Genomic DNA, 19,740 nt, shown 5'->3' with positions numbered 1-19,740 from the left:
ATCCCCTACCTTTTTTGTTTTATTTTGAGGCAAGGTCTAGCTAAGTTGCCCAGGCTGGCTTAGAATTTGTGATCTTCCTACATCAGCCTCCGAGTCACTGGGATTACAGGTGTGTACCACTGCACCCACCATATTTAGTTTTTAATATGAGGTCATATTAATGTTGCTCAGACTGCCTTAGTCTTCTGTATATCTGGGGCTACAGATCTGAGCAACCCTATCCAGTTTTGGACAAATGGATTTACAGCATTCTTTTCCAACTTTTGTGTTGGTGATAAAGTAGATCAGTGGATCATTGCCACTTCTTGGCCTTTTTAGAATTAACAAGGACTGTTTTATAGAGCTTCCCCCCAGAAGACTAACAAGAGCAAAAGATTTGGACCTCAGTGATCTAGGCCTGGGATTACTGCATGGCTGTGTATGTTTTATATGTGTGTGTGTGTGTGTATTTATATATATAATTATTTTTTTGGTGCCGGGTTTTGAACCCAGGGCCAGGTGCATAGTAGGCAAACACTCTACCACTGAGCTACATTCATAGTCTCTATACATGTACTTTTCAAGAGAGGAAGAGACCGTAGCTTTTGATTGATTCTCAAACGGGTTTTTAGAAAGATTAAGAATCACCATTTTGATCAAGCTTCTTGCTTGATTTGACAGGCGAGGAAACTGAGGTTGAAGGAGGTGAATGTGGATTCAGGGTATCCCACTGTACCACATATAATTATCTGAAAGGGTCCATGTGTTAAATTTCCTTTGCTTTTTAATTATTTCCCTTGCTTGCTCATCCATTTTCTACCCTTTCCCTTCACTTTTCCTTTTGTGGGAAGTATGTCTGGTTTATTTGCCTGTGCTCATTTATTGTTGTTGTTGCTGTTGTTGTTTTGGCTTCCTTAGGCCAAGTCATGACTACAGTAGCGGTACATGTGGACTCAAAAGCCGAGCTCACTACCCTGCTGGAGCAGTGGGAAAAGGAACATGGCAGTGGGCAGGACATGGTACCTATCCTTACCAGGTATGAATAATTAAGGTGGTTTTTCATACATGACTCTTATGCTAGTTTTTTTTTCTTACACACAAAAAACCTACACTATAAGAAAAAGGAAAAATTAATATAGAGAAAAGTATAGGAATATTTTTACCTTGAGTGAGTTTTAATTCCATTTTTTTTCTTTTTATTATTTATTTTGGTACTGGAGATTGAATTTAGGGGGGGGCTCTGAGCTACATATCCAGACTTTTTAAAAAATTTTTTGAGACAGAGTCTTAAGTTGCTGAGGGTCTTGCTAACTGCCTAGGTTGGCCTCAAACTTGTGACACTCCTGCCTCAGCTTCTCAAGTTGCTGGTATTATAGGCATGTGTCACCATGCCTGGCTTCTCTTTGCTTCTGAATTTCTTATCTTTCATTTCAGGGCCCTGTCCGCATTCTTCTTTGCAGGTTTGTTTGTGGCTCTCTTCTCCCTTTTTAACCATTCTTACCTACTTTGATCCCTGTCCATTATTTCAGCCGTTATTCTGTGTTGACTTTTAGGTTTCTATTTCTACTTCTTTATTTTCTTTTTAGTTTTAGGTAATTTTTAAAGTTTCTTGGTGTATATATCTTGAGAGCTTTTGGGGAGGTTTTAGCAGGGGAGGTTTTAGCAGGGGAGGTTTTAGCAGGGGAGTACAGCTACTTTTGTATATCCTTGACTAAAGAAAGATTTTCCTCTTTTGGGAAATGTTATCCTCTTTGACCAAATGTGCAGTTTATGGAGAGATGCACACAGAGTAGCGAGTGCATCTAGGCACACCTACCTTGCTAGCCAGATAAGCCAAGTCAGCCCTCGTGGTCATTGGGGTGACATGTCACAGTTAGATTGCACTTATATCCTTGGTTAGAAATATTAACCTTGGGCTGAGGTTGTGGCTTAGCGGTAGAGCACTAGCCTAGTATGTGCGCGGCCAGGGTTTGATCCTCAGCACCACATAAAAATAAATAAATAAAATATATTATGTTCAACTACAACTAAAAAATAAATATTAAAAAAAAGAAATATTAACCTGGCTGTTCCACAGACATCTAAAACATACCATGTCCAAAACAGCTTATCACCTTCATCTGTAATTCCTTTATCCACATCTTAGTCCTTTTGTTCTGCCCACCTTGGTTTTAAACTAAATGGTTATAAACTAAAATCCCAAGAGCCATCATCTCTAATGTATTCCTTTACCAACACAGTCTCAGTCACAAAGCCCTGGGAATTTCTGCTTCTTCCTTTTCATTCCTTTTCCACAGCCACTACTACTTTATTAGGAATTGACCATGTCTTGATTGACTCATTAGACAGTATGTCTTTTTAGTTTATCCTTTTCTAATAGATCCCTCCCTCTTGCTGGAAAACTCATCTTTTTCATATAGAAATCTGATTGTAATGTCTCTTCTCTTAATTCTTCCATGATTGCTTTGTTCCTGCAGAATAAGAGGTGAATTCTTTAGACCTCCTTTTTCTGCCTCATAGCATTGGTCTTCTGTTAAGGAGTAGTGCTATGTTTTCTAATCTCTGTATGCCTTCACACTTGCTATTTCCTTGGCCTGAAATACCTTTCCTTGTCATGTCTGTTTCACAAGCTCCAGTCCTTTGAATGAATGGTTAACAAATCATATCTGTAAAAGCTTCCCTAGCTTTGACTTCATAGGTGGGTTTGATCACCCCCTTTATTTATTATTTTTTAAAAAAATAATATTATTTTTAAAAAATTACTATCATTTATATACATCACAGTTTTCCCCCATTATAACACTTACCACACTGTACTTTCTATCTATCTACTATCTATCTATATTTTTTTACTTTATTTTTATGTGGTGCTGAGGATTGAACCCAGTGCCTCCCACATGCTAGGCCAGTGCTGTACCATTGAGCCCCTGCCCTAGCTCTACACTATATATATATATATATATATATTTATATTTATTTATTTTATTTCTTACATACATGACAATAGTGGAATGCATTATCATAATTATCCACTCACAATACCCTTTTTCGTAACTCTATATTAAAGTATGTTCACGGCAAATTATGCCATTATACATGAGCTTTATTATTATTGTTATTTGCATTACAATTCTTAATACACCTTTATACCACAATTTATCATATCTCTGGTTGTATATAAGGTATATTGACACCAAATTCACATCTTCATACATGTATTTTGTATAATGATGCAGGTCTCCTTCCATCATCCATGCTATTCCCCTTCTCCCCTTGCACTGTATTTTTTTAAACATGTCTTTTTACTAAGTTTCAAGCTTCTTAAAAGTAGGAATTATGTTTTTTTTTTTTTTTTTTTTGGTGGTGCTGGGTGTTGAACTCAGGGCCTTGTGCATGCTAGGCAGTTGTTCATTCATTCTACCATTGAGCTATAACCCCAGAAGTCCCTGAATTTTTTTTTTTTTTTGGTGGTATTGTGGATTGAAGCCAGGGGTGCTCTACCACTGAACCACATCCCCAGACCTTTTTATTTTTTATTTTGAGTCGGGGTCTTGCTAAATTGCCCTGGCTGGCCTTGAACTTGGTGATCCTCCTGTCTGAACCTCCTGAGTTGCTGGGATTATTGTGCACCACTAAGCCCCAGCTGAACTGTCTTTTTATTGGTGTTTTCTCAATGATTTGCCTACAACCTGGTACACAATAACTATGTGGTACATAATGTTATTCCATTATTTATTTATTTATTTTTTCTGGTTCCAGGGATTGAACCCCTGGGTGCTTTACCTCTGAAAACATCTCTGATCCTTGTTTATTTTGAGATGACAGTCTTCCTAAATTGCTGAGGCTGGCCTTGAATTTACCATCTTCCTACCTTAGCCTCCTGAGTAGCTGGGATTATAGGCATACAGTTCTGCATTATCTTAAGGAGGGAAAAAGTGAAAAATATTGGGGAGGAATGTTTATACGTTTCTAAGGAGAATATCACAGGAATATAGGTATCTTTAACATTTAATCCTTGATGCCATGCTGTGAAAAAATTCCTTTCTGTGGTGATATTTATGAAGAGAAGAACTATAATCTTATGCAAGTTTGGAAATGGGTAAATGCTTTGTTTCCAACTGCTCTGAATACATGGGGAATATGTGGAAGTACAGTTTTTTTTTTTAAGAGATTAAGATTATTGTTGATAGGAAACTAGATTTTAATTTATAGAAGCATTGAAGTCTAAGAACTGTTAAGAAGAAACACTAAGACTTAAATAAAATATTTGTTTGTTTTTGGTACTGGGGATTTAACCCAGGGGCACTTATGACTGAGTTACATCCCTGGACCTTTTTATTTTGAGATAGAGCCTTGCCTTTTTATTTTGAGATAGAGCCTTGCTAAGTTGCTGAGGCTGTCCTTGAACTTGTGATCCTCCTGCCTCAGCCTCCCAAGTTGCTGGAGAAGATATTTGAAATGCAGCTACAGCAAATTTGAGAATCTAAATATTGTACAGTTAACATGTATTATATTATTAATATTTTTGGTATTGGGGGTTGAACCCAGAAGTGCTTAACTACTGAGCCAATCCCAGCCCCCTTTTTAATATTTTTTATTTAGAGAAGAGGGTCTTGCTGAGTTGCTTAGAACCTTGCTAAATTGCTGAAGCTGACTTTGAACTTGTGATCCTCTGGCCTCAGCCTTTTGAGTGCTGGCTGGGATTACAGGTGTGCGCCACCACACCTGGCTTAATTTGTATTATTGATGTTACTGTGAAATGGGAGTGAGTTATTAGTGGATATGATAAGATTAGCTTTGGGCTCATGAAATATTTATTGAATACTTATATTAAAAATACTTAATGTTGCTGGTTGTAGTGGTGCATACCTGTAATTCCAAAATTTGGCAGACTAAGGCAGGTGGATTTTGAGTTAGAGGCCAGTCTGGGCAGTTTAGTGAGACCCTGTATCAAAATAAATAGATAGTAGTATTGCCGTATGTATATACGTGGCCGTATAACCAATGTGATCCTGTAACCTGTACACATGGAAAAATGAGAATTTATACCCCATTTGAATCAAATGTATGATATGTCAAGATCATTGTATTGTCATGCGCAACTAATAAAAAAAAATTTCATGTGTTGGGAAAAAAAAAAAGGATTAGGGATGGGTTTGGTGGTAGAGAGCCCCTTGATTCATTTTCCAGTACTGTTAAGAAAACAAAAACAAAAAAACACCCCATCAATGTAATCTTTTATTTTCAAGGTTATTTCACATTCATTAACATATTTGATCATTTTTACTGTGCTCTTCAGCAATGCAAATCTTAAAGTAGAGGGCTCTCAAGGAAATAACCATCTGGAAAGCAGCTTAAGCCTAACAGATACGAACTAATGCAGAGTAGTAAAAAATAGCATATAATGAAGTATTAAAAAAGGCAGTGTGTTTTATAAACATTGTGGTGGTTATAATAATAGAAAAAAGTTAAATCAGGTCATTTATTCAAATATTTGAGGATCTTTTGTGTGTCAGCTATTAGAGATACTGAACCTCATCTTATTTGTCACTAAAAATATCATTGATAACTAAATTTTTCTTTCTTTTAATGTTGTGCTAGGGATGAACTCAGGACCTTGTGCAAACTGGGTAGCTAGTATTCTACCATTAAGTTACATCTGTAGTCCAGTTTATAACTTTAATTGATCTTTTATTAGCCCTTTTTCTTGATTATATTTAAAGGGACTGGCTTTGAGCTTTCAATTAAGCTGTATAAACTTAATCTAAATTAAAAAAATTTTTTTGAGGTGTCATTTGTATACTATACTTTGCTCAAGCATCCAAAATGGGTTCTTTTGCCTCAAAATCATCACCCTCATCAAGTTATAAAACCTTGAGTACCACTATGGAGCACTTCTTCTTGTTCTATTCCAATTAATAGTCCATCCTAAACTAATTGTCTTATTTGTTTTGAATTTCTAGTTTTCATAATTTACAAAAAAAATAGTTCTCATGTGTCAGGCTTCATTCTAATTAACTTAAACCTTACAGAAACGCTATAAAATAATAATTCTTTTTTTAAAAATATTTTTTAGTTGTAGATGGACATGATACCTTTGTTTTATCTATTTTTATGTGGTGCTGAAGATTGAACCCAGAGCCTCACTTGTCCTAGACAAGCTCTCTGCCACTGAGCCATACCCTCAGCCCTAAAATAATAATTCTTATTTTAATTTTACACATGAGGCACAGAAAGGTTAAGTAAGTTGTAGTTATACACAGCTAATGCAAGAGCTCTGATTTGAACCCTGACAGTCTGGCTGCAGAAGTCTTGCTACCCCTGATTCTATACTGGAGATTGAACGTAATGGGCTTTACCTCTGAATTGTATTCCTGGTGCCTTTTTATATTTTATTTTTTTGGTACTGGGGATTTACCACTGGCTACATCCCCAGGGCCACTTTACCACTGGCTACATCCCCAGGCCTCTTTTTCAATTTTTGAGACAGGGTCTTGATAAATTGCCGAGACCAGCCTTGAACTAGCAATCTTCTTGCCTCAGCCTCCTGAATCTCTGGGATTATAGAGATTCACTATAATCCTAGAAATTCAGGAGCTGAATATACACTACAGCTGGCTTAGCTCTATTTATTTATTTATTTTTGGTACAGGGAATTGAACTCAGGGGTGCTTAACCACTGAGCCATATCCCCAGCCCTGTTTATTTATTTATTTAGTCGTGGGGATTGAACTCAGGGGCAGTTGACCACTGAGCCACATCCCCAGCCCTATTTTGTATTTTATTTATGAGATAGGGTCTCAGTAAGTTGCTTAGTGCCTTGCTGTTGCTGAGGTTGGCTTTGAACTCGTGATCCTCCTGCCTCAGCTTCCCAAGCTGCTAGGATTACAGGCGTGTGCCACATGCCAGGCCCCTTTTATTTATTTATTATAAATTTTGAAACAGAAACTTGCTAAGTTACTTAGGGTCTTGCTGTGTTGCTGAGGCTGGCCTCAAACTTTGATCATTCTGCCTCAGCCTCCTGAGACACTAGAATTACAGGTGTATGCCACCTTTTTATTTTTTTGAGATAGGATCTGAGTAAATGGCTGTTGGTAGCCTCAAACTTGAAATCCTCCTGCTTTAGCATCCTGAATGTCTGGTATTAGAGTTGCAGGCTACCATTACTGGCTAGAATCCCCATTTTTAAATTTTGTGCTACGTTGCTTGGTTTCAGTTGAGAATACTGGTAGATCTTTTTTTGGGGGAGGGATACTGGGAATTGAACTCAGGGGCACTCAACTACGGAATGACATCACAGCCCTATTTTGTATTTTATTTAGAGACAGGGTCTCATTGAGTTTCTTAGCACTCACTGTTGCTGAGGCTGGCTTTGAACTTGTGATTCCCCTGCCTCAGCCTCCTGAGCCCCTGAGATTATAGGCATACGCTATCATGCCTGGTGAGAATACTGGTAGATCTTATAACACGTAATTCTAATTCTAATTTATGTTACGTTCCTTTGTAGTAAAGAGACTATGAAGAGTTAAGCGGAAAAGGGGAAAAAAGCAGAAATACTTTTGAGGCTTGATTAGAGTGGGCCAAAAATTTTTACAGAGAACTTAATCTTTAAGACTAAGAAGTTGGATTTTGTGGAAATAAAGCATGTAGGAAAGTATGACTTAGGGCAGAACATGTTAGATGTTGAGGGTGGATAACCTTGTATTTCATTGTCATTGTAAAAGGTTAAAAAGTCTTGCTTAGGAGCTGGGTGTGGTGGCACATGCCCATCATTCCAGTAGCTTGGGAGGCTGAGGCAGGAGGATCTCAAAGCTAGCCTCAGCAAAAAAGTGAGGTGGTAAGTAACTCAATGAGACCCTGTCTCTAAATAAATACAAAAATAGGGCTGGGGATATGGCTCAGTTATCGAGTACCCTTGAGTTGCATTCAGTCTCTGGTGCCCACCCCCTATCCCCCAAACAAAGTCTTGCTTAGGGGTACTAAAATAATTTTCTTGTTTTTAACAGTGCATGAATGAAAAGGAATTTGAGCTAAGTGCGGGGGGTGGGGGCCGAGGGGGCGGGGGTGGGGGCTGTAATCCCATTGACTCAGGAGGCTAAGGCAGGAAGATTATAAGTTAGAGGCCAGCCTCAGCAACTTAGTGAGACCCTGTCTCAAAGTAAAAAGGGCTAGTAGGGATGCAGCTCAGTGGTAAAGCACAAAGTGCCCCTGGATTCAATCTCCAGTACCAAAATAAAAAGGAATTTGATATGTCTAACAATATGGATGACTTTTAAAACATGCTAGTGAAAGAAGCCACATATAATAAGAGGATATGTGATTCCATTTATGCGAATCCTAGAACTGTCCAGCAGGGATACTTAAGAGGGTGAGTCTCCCTGGGCTCTGTCCAGGTGGCATAGGGGAGCATAGCACTCTGCCCCATGATGTACAGTCCCTTGAAGATGTAGCTGGCCTTTGTGACTGTGCCTGCATATTTCTACAACTTCTCAAGAGTCTTGTGGACTATGACTGAAGAGACAAACTATGCAGGAAACAGTATTTTTAAAAACAACAAAAAACCCAACTAATCTGGAGTGAATGAAATCATGAATAGTTACTTGGCGGAGTGGAGGCTTAGGTGGGGGGAAGCACTTTATAGGTGAAGGGTAGCAGCATACAGAATGGTTCTGAAGTAGGAATGAATTTAGACTTTTTGAAGAGCACAGAAAGTCATGTGACTGAAACAGTGAAAGAGATGTAGAGAATTGGAGGAGTGATCAGGAAGCAGCAGAAGCCAGGTAAAAATTGTAGGCCAAGGTAGGATTTGAGGCTTAATTCAAGGTATTGTGTAAGTCATTGTAAGTTAAAGAATGAATTGTGTCAGGTCAAGCATGAAATTAGGAAGCAAGATCAGTAAAAAGGATTGTTGGAAGCATAGTTAGTGATGGTGGTCTGGATAAGGATAGGAGAGGTCAAAATTTAGAGAACTGATTGGAGTAGGAGGTATCTTGTAGGTAGAGCTAATGGGAATTATTATGGAGGGTGAGGAGAACAGGAAGATTTTAATGATGACGCATAGGTTTTTGGATTCCAAGGTGATGACAGTGCTTTTCTCTCTTTTTTTTTTTTCTCTTTTTGTTGAGGTAGGGAGTGTTTAGGGAAGAATTAATATGGGAGTGGGAAATGTTTTATGAGATGATTGTTTAGATTTATGTGCTCATCAGAAAAATACTGTTTTTCTTTTTGCTTTTATACCTCAATTATTGAATTGTTGTAAGTGGTGGTACATTTTATTGTGTGTTTAGAGTTGATCCTTTCTTCCCTTTGTGCTAGGATGTCTGAATTGATTGAAAAAGAAACTGAAGAATATCGTAAGGGAGATCCAGACCCATTTGATGATCGACATCCTGGTAAGATGTTTTCTTAAACTTGGGTCTTTTTTCCATACAAAAGAAAATTATTAATAATATTTTTCAATTGAAATAGCATTTTCTTGGGGTTGGGGTTGTGGCTCAGCAGTAGAGCGCTCGTCTAGCACGAATGAGGCCCTGGATTTGATCCTCAACACCACATAAAACTAAACAAACAAAGGTATTGTGTCCAGCTATAACTAAAAAAATAAAATATTAAAAAAAAAACAAATAGCATTTTCTGTGGTAAGTTTTAAGACCTTTTATTTATTACAATATTTCTCAAGGTGAGGGCAATGAGGAAAAGTAAATACTTGGAAAATGGAAATATTTGTGATATTTATAGGTCAAATAGAATATAATTAACTTAAGGGAGCTAAATTAGGTATACCTTAGTTAACTCAGTTGGTGTACTTACAAAGACTTGAGAAAAAGATTTCCCCTTCTGATTTACTTATTTAAAGTTTTTTTTTTTGTAGTTGTAGATGGACACAATTTTTTTTTAAAATTTATTTTTATGTTGCTGAGGATCGAACTAGTGCTTCACACATGCTAGGCAAGCACTCTACTACTGAGCCATAACCCCCCAGCTCCCGATTTATTTATTTATTTATTAAACCAGAAAGGGATTTTACTCTATGTCGTCATCTTCCTAATGATAATTATCATACTTGTAGGGAAATAACAGTTGAAAATGTATTCATGCTTTGCTTTTAGTTAGAATGTTAGTATTTGGAACCGAATAAACAGCAGTCTATTATGTCTGTGTCTCTCTTGCTCTTTTTTTTTTTTTTTTTCTTTTTCTGGTGGTGTTGGAGATTGAATCTAGGGCAGTAGATATGCTAGGCAAGTGCTCCGTTACTGAGCTAAATGCCCCAGCACCATAAGTAAACATCTCGATGTCTGCTTTAGTAAGACTTGAAAGCTACAGTATGCCTCTTGTATCAAACCATTTATTTATTTTTGGTGGAGGCTAATTTAGAATCATGCTGAAACAAGCCTGCTTTGGCATGGAGTTTGCTAAAATACAAGATTATATGGGACTTGAGATTTTTGCCATTTTACTTTTTTTCAAAGATAGATTACGAGTGGGCAAAGCTTAAGTCATGAATGGTCTCAAACTGCATATATACTCTAGTTAGAAGTAGTCCTTTGTGGAGAGGGTCTGAAATTTTGTGTATAGACAGAGAGCATAAATAAATAGGAGCCATAAAAATAAGAATATTGTGTTTCCATCTGAATGTTAGTAATCTAGGCATTTCAAATTGAGTATTTGTTTATGTGATGTTATATGCTACTTTTGTCCTAGACTTTCCTGCACAGTTCTGGAATATTCAGTTAACCCACATCTTCAGTAAGGCAATAGAGCATGAAGGAAATACCAATGTGAATGTGAAATCAGAAATTAAGTTAATACATGGGATTATCAAAAGAAAGAGATGATCATGCATAATGTCATTATTTTGGGAAGGAAGAAGTAGTAATGAGGAAGAAAGGAGAGAAAAGTAAAAGATTCAAGTTTTTCTCTCTACCTCAATGTTAAACAATATTTGACATTGGCATAATTTTTAAAAAAATAAAAATAAGGATTTTGGTTTCACAACTTTATAAACAGTGAAAATTAGGTAAAGTCCTCATTTGTTTTTATGATTTCATTATTTAAAAAAAATTTGTTTTAGTTGAAGATGTGTGTAGAGTACCTTTATTTCATTTATTTGTGTGGTGCTGAGGATCAAATCCAGTGCCTAATATGTCTCTGACATGCTAAGCAAGCGCTCTACCATTGAGCCACAACCCCCAGCCCTATGATTCCATTCTTGTAACTGTGAATTACTTTGAGATAGTGATTATAGGTTAGTCAAAACTTCATACCAGGCTGCAGCACACCATAATTCCAGCAACTCTGGAGGCTGAGGCAGGAGGATTGTAAGTTCCTGGCTAGCTTAGCAATTCAGCAATGTCCTGTCTCAAAAAATCAGAAGGACTGGGGATGTAGCTTAGTGGTAGAACATCTCTGGGTTCATTCCCCAGTACCAAACCAAACTGAATCAAATTAAACAAAACCCCAAAACAAAACACAATATCAGCAGCTCACATCTTTTCTTCATTTTATATGTATTCTTTTGTAAATTTGTGTGCTCCGAAAGGAAATGAAATAGAAGGTATCTGTTTTCAAAATTAACCAGTAATTCTTTCAGTCATTCGATCATTCATTTACTTTAAGCCTGTGCATTGAGTAGCAACACCTGGTCTCTTTGCCACCTTTCTTTCCCTAACAGGTTAAGATGGTCAAGGTTACTTTCTCTTTAGGGTTGATGATTACTTAGTAGGATTCACTTCCTTTACTCCTACTTTGGGTGTTCTTAACAGGTTTGAGGATGTATTGCTGCTGTTATTATAATAATTGAAGGAGAGATTAATTTGGAGCCTGTCTTCCCTCAAAAGAAATATGCTTCCTACCTTTCTGTGGCTGTGGAGTCATGTTTTTTTTTTTTTTCTCTCAGGCACCTTTAAGATTCTTTTGTAAATCTTAAATATCCTTGGTGATACTGGTATGGATCCATTATTCAATTTTTATTTCAGTGTTGTCATGTAGGCAGTATACTGGGAAATGGGAAGATTAGAGCAGTGTCTCAAGTTTTTGTATATTGTCACTTTTAAATTTATAGAATATTTCTTATGAAATCTAATTCAGAATAGGAATCTTGTGTTTCTTCACTTTTTCAGCATTTTATTAGTACTTATAACAACTCAGGTGCCATTCCAGAGATCTAAGTTACTTAACTGGGATGACTTACTCATTCCTTTGTTCCTCCCCTCTTCTTTTGGTAGGTCGAGCTGATCCAGAATGTATGCTGGGCCACTTGCTGAGAATACTCTTCAAGAATGATGATTTCATGAATGCAGTAGGTTTGCTTCTTACTTTTCTCCACAGATTATCATCAGCAGATGCTGTACCTTTATAAATTTATTTTTGTAAATAATTTGCTTTCACTGAAGGCCTTGGCAAAGTCGGGAGAAGAGTGGGTAGATTTTTATTTGGTGTTCACTCAGTTGAAATAAGAGTAATCAGGGGCTTCTTTCTCTTCTCATTCTTGGGCAAGATGATTTTCTAATTGTGACCATAGGAGTTCTTTTGGGCTTTTACATGGAAAAATAAGGATGATGTATGTGGTATGATTCTGCATTAAAACAATGTTGTGTGTGTTGGATGTGTGTTGAAGGTGCATCATCTAATTCAGGGCTGTTGTGAAGAGTAACAAAAAAACTGTATTTCACAACTTCCGAATTTAGTAATAGCTCAATAAATTGTGGCTGTTAGGTTTGTTTGGAGGTGGAATGGCATGGTGCTTGAGAGCATTAATTAAGTATGAAAGGTGCTTGATACAGAGCCTGCCTGGCACATAATGAGAACTTGATGAAACTTAGGTGTTATTGTTATCATCTGTATTAGTATTGATTCCTAAATTTATTTCTCTATTACCAGTGTCTCTTCTCAGCTTCAGGTTACTTTCAACTGCCTTCCAAACATTCCCAACCTGGATATGTCCCACAGACACTGAATCTGCATTCCTTTTTGCTTCATAGTCTGTTTCTCTTGTTCTGTAACTCCGTAATGACGTCCTTGTCTAGTCAGGTATCCTTTACTCCTTCAAGTTCCTTTGTTCAATGAATTTATTAGGTTGTATTGTCCCTTCCTCCTCAAAAGTGAGAGGTTCTTTTATTTCCTTCTGCCTTTGTTGCCAGACCTTGGTTTAGCCACTACCACCTCTCACTGGGTTACTACAATAGCTTCTTAATTGATTTCTTGTTTTGTCCTGCTCTAATCCATTCTTCATTTTATAACCCGGAAATCTTTCTAAAATACACAAACTCATCATGGAATGCTGAATATCCTTTAATAGTGTCTCATTGCCCTTAGGATAAAAATTTAAATTCCTCAGTTTGGTATTAAAAACCAAACTTGTCTTTGGCCTTTCTACTCTTCAGCTTCATTTCTTGACCTTTGGCCCTCCTCTCCTTAATTACTCTCTACTTGTCTTTTTTGTTCTGATTTTTAACTTTGAATCCTTTTCTTCTAAACCTTCCTTGAGTCTTTTGCATGGGTTGTATGGCTTCCTAACAACCTTTTGTAGCATCTTTAAGCTTTTTTTTTTTTTTTTTTTTTTTTAGTACTGTGGATTGAACCCAGGGCCCCATGAATACTAGGCAAACTCTAGCCCTTTTTATTTTTTCCCCCTAGCTTTTTTTAAAAATATTTATTTACTTGTAGATGAACACACATTATCTTTAATTATTTTTATGTGGTGCTGAGGATTGAACCCAGTGCCTCATACATTCGAGGCAAGCACTTTACCACTGAGCTACAGCCTCAGCCCCTCCCCCAGCTTTTAAAATGAAAAAAAATTTTTTTAAGTATTTATTTTTTAAGTGTAGTTGGATACAATGCCTTTATTTTATTTACTTATTTTTATGTGGTGCTGGACGTGCTAGACGAGCGCTTTACCACTGAACCCCAGCCCCTAAAATGAATTAAAAAAAAAAAGTTTATTTACTTGTAGATGGAAAACAATACCTTTATTTTATTTATTTATTTTTATGGAGTGCTAAGGATTGAACCCACACATGCTAGGCAAGCATTCTACCATTGAGTTATGTATGCCCCAAGCCCATTTCTCAGCATTTTAAATTTTTATATTTTGAGACTGGGTCTTGCTGAGTTGTCCTAGCTGGCCTTCAACTTTTGATCCTTCTGCCTCAGCCACTTAAAAGCTGGGCTTGGAGGCATGTAGCATCCTGTACTCAGATACAATGTTTTTGTGTCACCTCTGTTGGATTGTAAGCCTTTGTTGATGAGACTGTGTCAATAATTATTTACTGTTGTGTACTCAGCACAAAAAATAGTAATGGTAACTATTACTACTTAATAGTAGATATTCAATAAAAACTAGGTGTGTCAAAAAAGTTTTATTGTTGTATATGTACACATAATTTATTATAAAATTCAAGTTTTTCATTAACTATTGTCAAGAATCTGGGGCTGGGCTGGGGATGTGGCTCAAGCGGTAGCACGCTCACCTGGCATGCCTGGGTTTGATCCTCAGCACCACATACAAAGATGTTGTGTCCGCCGATAACTAAAAAATAAATATTAAAAGATTCTCTCTCTCTCTCTCTCTCTCTCGCTCTCAAAAAAAAATTAAAAAAAAGGCTATAAACCAATTATTTCTCCTTCAAACCTTCTTACATAGTCTCATACATGAGCTTTTTTTTTAAAAAAAAGAATCTGGGGCTTATCTTGACTTATTTTATACTTCTGAAGAAGTATATATTTATGCTTTTTTTTTTTTTTGGCACTAGTTGCTGTGGCACATGCCTATAATCTCAGTGACTCATGAGGCTGAAGCAGGAGGCCAACAAGTTCAAGGCCAGCCTGAGCAACTTAGACCCTGTCTCAGAAATAAAATGGGCTATGGATTTGTAGCTTATTGGTAGTGCCCCTGGGTCTAGTCCCTAATACAGGGGTGGGAGAAGTATATATAAGTGTGAGGAGGTGTTTTTTTTCCAATATCTTTTGAGCCTTAATTTCCGTGGTTGCTGAGTTGTTTTTGTGTGTGTGTGGGGGTGAGTATAATTTGACTTTTTCAGCTGTAGAAGAAACTATACAATCTTGGCTAAAAAGAAAATCATAACTTCAATATTTTTTTGTTTGGGATTGAACCCCAAGGAGTATGTTACCACTGAGCTATATACCCAGCCTTTTAAATTTTTTTTTTAATTTTAATTTTTTGGTACCAATGATTGAACCCAGGGCGCTTGACCACCGAGTCACATTCCTGGCCCTTTTTATGTTTTATTTTGACACAGGGTCTTGCTAAGTTGCTTGAGGACTGGCTAAGTTGCTTAGGGCCTGGCTAAGTTACTTTGAACTTGTGCTCATTCTGCCCTAGCCTCCCAAGCTGCTGGGATTATAGGCATGTGCCACAAAGCCTGACTATTCTTTATTTTTTAAAAATTTTTTATTTATTCTTTTTAGTTATACCTGGCAGTAGAATGTATTTTGACATATCATACATACATGGAGTATTCTTTATTTTTGAGACACGATCTCCCTAAGTAGCTGAAACAGGCCTCGAACTTGTTATCCTAAGTCATTGCTGAGATTACAGGCATGCACCACTCTGCCTGGTCATAACTAACTTATAATAATTAAAAATTTAACAGTTGTTGGTATGGTATTCTTTTATGTCTTTTAAGAAAAGTGATAGGAATATATTCAGAATTTTCAATAATTTTCCATAATTTGGGTTGAAATATTTGGGTTGAAATATTCTTTTTTTTTCTTTATAGCTGGTGAATGCATATGTGATGACAAGCCGAGAGCCCCCATTAAACACGGCAGCTTGCAGACTGCTACTGGACATCATGCCAGGGCTGGAAACTGCTGTTGTTTTTCAAGAAAAGGTACTTGCTAAAAAGAAAAGTCATTGTTTCATTTTTAACTGAATGATGATCTGTTGGACTTGTCTTTCTTGTTATGGCTTTTTCTTATCCAAATATCAATGTATGTTATAGAAATTTAAGAAATCCAGATACACAAAAGAAAAATTTAAATAGCTGTTCACAGTACTTGCTGCATGTGTGCTATGGTATATATATATATTTTTTTAATCTTAAGATCTTGTTTTTAAAATAGAGTTATGATTTTATCTAAGTTCTTACTCTTTGATGAGTGGATCTTCTCCAGTGATAACTCTTATTTTTCAAGGATGTCCATTCTATTCTTGGTAGTATTTAATATTCATTCTGCTCTGGAATGTTTTATCAGCAAGTTAGGCGCTTATTACATTTGTCATGTATGTATTTGGGGACAGGCAGACATGCTCAACTGGTAATTTAGGGTGAAATAAGTGATACGTAAACAAGAAAATGTGAATTTGAGTTCAATCCCCAGCACCACATAAAACAAAGTAAAGGTATTGTGTCCACCTACAACTAAAAAAAATTTTTTAAAAAATAAGTACAAATTATTACAAACAAATCTTTACTCCTCACACTTCAGATAGAGCCCTAATATCCAGAGTATACAAAGAACTCAAAAAATTAAATAATAAGAAAACAAATAACCCAATCAACAAATGGGCCAAGGACCTGAACAGACACTTCTCAGAGAAGGACATACAATCAATTAACAAGTACATGAAAAACTGCTCACCATCTCTAGCAGTCAGAGAAATGCAAATCAAAACCACCCTATGATACCATCTCACTCCAGTAAGATTGGCAGCCATTATGAAGTCAAACAACAAGTGCTGGCGAGGATGTGGGGAAAAGGGTACACTTGTACATTGCTGGTGGGACTGCAAATTGGTGCGGCCAATTTGGAAAGCAGTATGGAGATTTCTTGGAAAGCTGGGAATGGAACAACCGTTTGACCCAGCTATTCCCCTTCTCGGTCTATTCCCTAAAGACCTAAAAAGAGCATACTACAGGGACACTGCTACATCGATGTTCATAGCAGCACAATTCACAATAGCTAGACCAACCTGGAACCAACCTGGATGCCCTTCAATAGATGAATGGATAAAAAAAATGTGGCATTTATACACAATGGAGTATTACTCTGCATTAAAAAAATGACAAAATCATGGAATTTGCAGGGAAATGGATGGCATTAGAGCAGATTATGCTAAGTGAAGCTAGCCAATCCCTAAAAAACAAATGCCAAATGTCTTCTTTGATATAAGGACAGTAACTAAGAACAGAGTAGGGAGGAAGAGCATGAGAAGAAGATTAACATTAAACAGGGACGAGAGGTGGGAGGGAAAGGGAGAGAGAAGGGAAATTGCATGGAAAATGGAAGGAGACCCTCATGGTTATACAAAATTACATACAAGAGGAAGTGAGGGAAAGGGAAAAAAAAAGGGGGAGAAATGAATTACAGTAGATGGGGTAGAGAGAGAAGATGGGAGGAGAGGGGAGGGGAGGGGGGATAGTAGAGGATAGGAAAGGCAGCAGAATACAACAGACACTAGTATGGCAATATGTAAATCAGTGGATGTGTAACTGATGTGATTCTGCAATCTATACAGGGTAAAAATGGGAGTTCATAACCCACTTGAATCAAAGTGTGAAATATGCTAGGTCAAGAACTATGTAATGTTTTGAACAACCAACAATAAAAAATAAAAAAAATTCATATGTAAATATATATCCAAAAAAAATAAAGTGTTTCTATTTTTTTTTTTTTAAGTTTTTTAATATTTATTTTTTTTTTTTAGTTCTCGGTGGACACAACATCTTTGTTGGTATGTGGTGCTGAGGATCGAACCCGGGCCGCACGCATGCCAGGCGAGCGCGCTACCACTTGAACCACATCCCCAGCCCTCTGTTTCTATTTTTTAAAAAAATTTTTTAGATGATTATGGGCCTTTATTTTATTCATTTATTTATATGTGGTGCTGAGAATCAAACCCAGTGCTTGTACATGCTAGGCAAGTGCTCTGCAACTGAACCACAGCCCCAGCCCCTCTATTGTTTTATTTACTTATTTTTTTGCACTACTGGGGTTTGAACCATGGGCATTCCACCATTGAGCCATATCCCCAGCCTGTTTTATGCTTGTTTAGAGACAGGTTCTCTGGGCTGGAGATGTGGCTCAAGCGGTAGCGCGATCGCCTGGCATGCGTGCGGCCCGGGTTCGATCCTCAGCGCGCTCTGTCTCTCTCTCTCTCTCTCTCTCTCTCTCTCTCTCAAAAAAAAAAAAAATAGAGACAGGTTCTCAATAAATTGCTGAGGCTGTCCTTGAACTTAATCCTCCAGCCTCAGTCTTTTGAGTTGCTAGTATTACAGGCGTGTGCCATTGTGCATGGGTACTTTTTTGTGTGTGTCTGTAGTACTGTGGATTTAACCCAGGGATTCTCCGTGACTGATATACATCCCTATCCCTTTTTATTTTTTATTCTGAGAGAGGGTCTTGCTAAGTTGTCCAGGCTGATCTTGAACTTGTGACTCAGTCTCCTGAGTTGCTAGGTGTGCACCACCATGCCCAGCTTGGTTGCTATATTTTAAAAAATAATATAAATGTCTTGTCTTCTAGCTTTAAAAATTTGCTGTGGAATTTGGTATGCCTCATAGTCTGCTTTATTTTACATTTTCATTTTGTTTTTGTGCTGGGGATGGAGCTTGATCTAACCTCTCAGTGCTTGCTTGCTTTATTTATTTATTTTTAGTATTGGGGAGTAAACCCAGGGACACTCTAGCATTGAGCTATAGCCCCAGCCCTTATTATTTTTATTTTGAGGTAGAGGCTTGCCAGGTGGCTTAGGCTTAGTTGAGGGCCTCATAAGTTGCCTAGGCTGCCCTTGAACTTGTGATCTATCTGCTTTAGCATCTCAAGTAACTGGGATTACAGATGTGTACCTCTGTGCTTGGCTGCTTGCTTTATTATTTTTTATTTAAAAAATTTTTTTTGCAGTTGTAGATGGACCTTTATTTTTTTATATGTGGTGCTGAGAATGGAACACAGTGCCTCACATATGTTAAGTGAGCACTATATATCATTGAGCTACAACCCCAGCCCTTATTTGTTTATTTTTATGTGATGCTAAGGATCAAACCCAGTGCCTCATACATGCTAGGCAAGTGCTCTGCCACTGAGCTACAGCCCCATCCTTGCTTGCTTTTTTTTTTTAATATATGACAGTGTAATGCATCACAATTCTTATTACACATATAGAACACAATTTTTCATGTCTCTATTTGCATATAAAGTATGTTCACGCTAATTCATGTCTTCATACATGAACTGTGGATAATGATGTCTATCATATTCCACCATCATTGCTAATCCCCTGCCCCCTTCCTTCCCCTCCCACTCTCTGCCCTATCTAAAGTTTGTCTATTCCTCCCATGCTCCCTCTCTCTACCCCCTCTATGAGTCAGTCACCTTATATCAGAAAATATTTGCTATTTTGTTTTTTTTGGGATTGGCTAACTTCACTTAGCATTATCTTCTCCCAACGTCATCTATTTACCTGCAAATGCCATGATTTCATTTTCTTTTATTGCTGAGTAATGTTTCATTATGTATATATTTGCTTTATTTTTAAACTATTAGAAATTTAATCTTCTGGGTCTGGCATGATGGGGCATACCTATAATCCCAGCAACTTGGGAGGCTGGGTTGATAAGTGGCAATAGTTCTTCGAAGACTACAGCCACAGCATCAGGAAGTGGCTTTGTGGCAAGAAAATAAGCATCCTAGCCCACAGAAGTTGTCTTCCGAGCCCCTTTTGCCTCTGGATGAGGAAGCTGTGGACATGGACTATGGTGACATGGGAGTAGATGTAGTGAATGGAGAGCAAGA

General features: G+C 37.3%; 1 protein-coding gene and 1 non-coding gene across 5 annotated transcripts in view; both read left to right on the top strand.

Moving 5' to 3' along the window:
* The window catches only part of Dcaf1 (DDB1 and CUL4 associated factor 1), a 70,025-nt gene that overhangs the window by 7,051 nt on the left and 43,234 nt on the right, over positions 1–19,740 (top strand). For 2 of the 4 annotated variants that reach the window (XM_078043262.1, XM_078043263.1), the window contains 5 exons: positions 898–1,015; positions 9,295–9,371; positions 12,204–12,277; positions 15,723–15,836; positions 17,654–17,680. In XM_078043262.1, the coding sequence (XP_077899388.1) occupies positions 906–1,015; positions 9,295–9,371; positions 12,204–12,277; positions 15,723–15,836; positions 17,654–17,680 (402 nt within the window). In that variant the 5' untranslated portion in view covers positions 898–905. The remainder of the gene's footprint in view (positions 1–897; positions 1,016–9,294; positions 9,372–12,203; positions 12,278–15,722; positions 15,837–17,653; positions 17,681–19,740) is intronic. The other 2 variants (XM_078043264.1, XM_005326969.5) reach the window with 2 other exon arrangements.
* LOC120884604 (small nucleolar RNA SNORA73 family) lies at positions 8,334–8,520 on the top strand. Its single transcript, XR_005727027.1, has one exon. It is a non-coding gene; the product is annotated as a small nucleolar RNA SNORA73 family (small nucleolar RNA).

Source organism: Ictidomys tridecemlineatus, chromosome 3 (genome assembly GCF_052094955.1).
Source record: "Ictidomys tridecemlineatus isolate mIctTri1 chromosome 3, mIctTri1.hap1, whole genome shotgun sequence".
In the NCBI taxonomy this organism is placed as follows: Eukaryota; Metazoa; Chordata; class Mammalia; order Rodentia; family Sciuridae; genus Ictidomys; species Ictidomys tridecemlineatus.
This window is presented reverse-complemented; position numbering and strand designations above follow the sequence as displayed.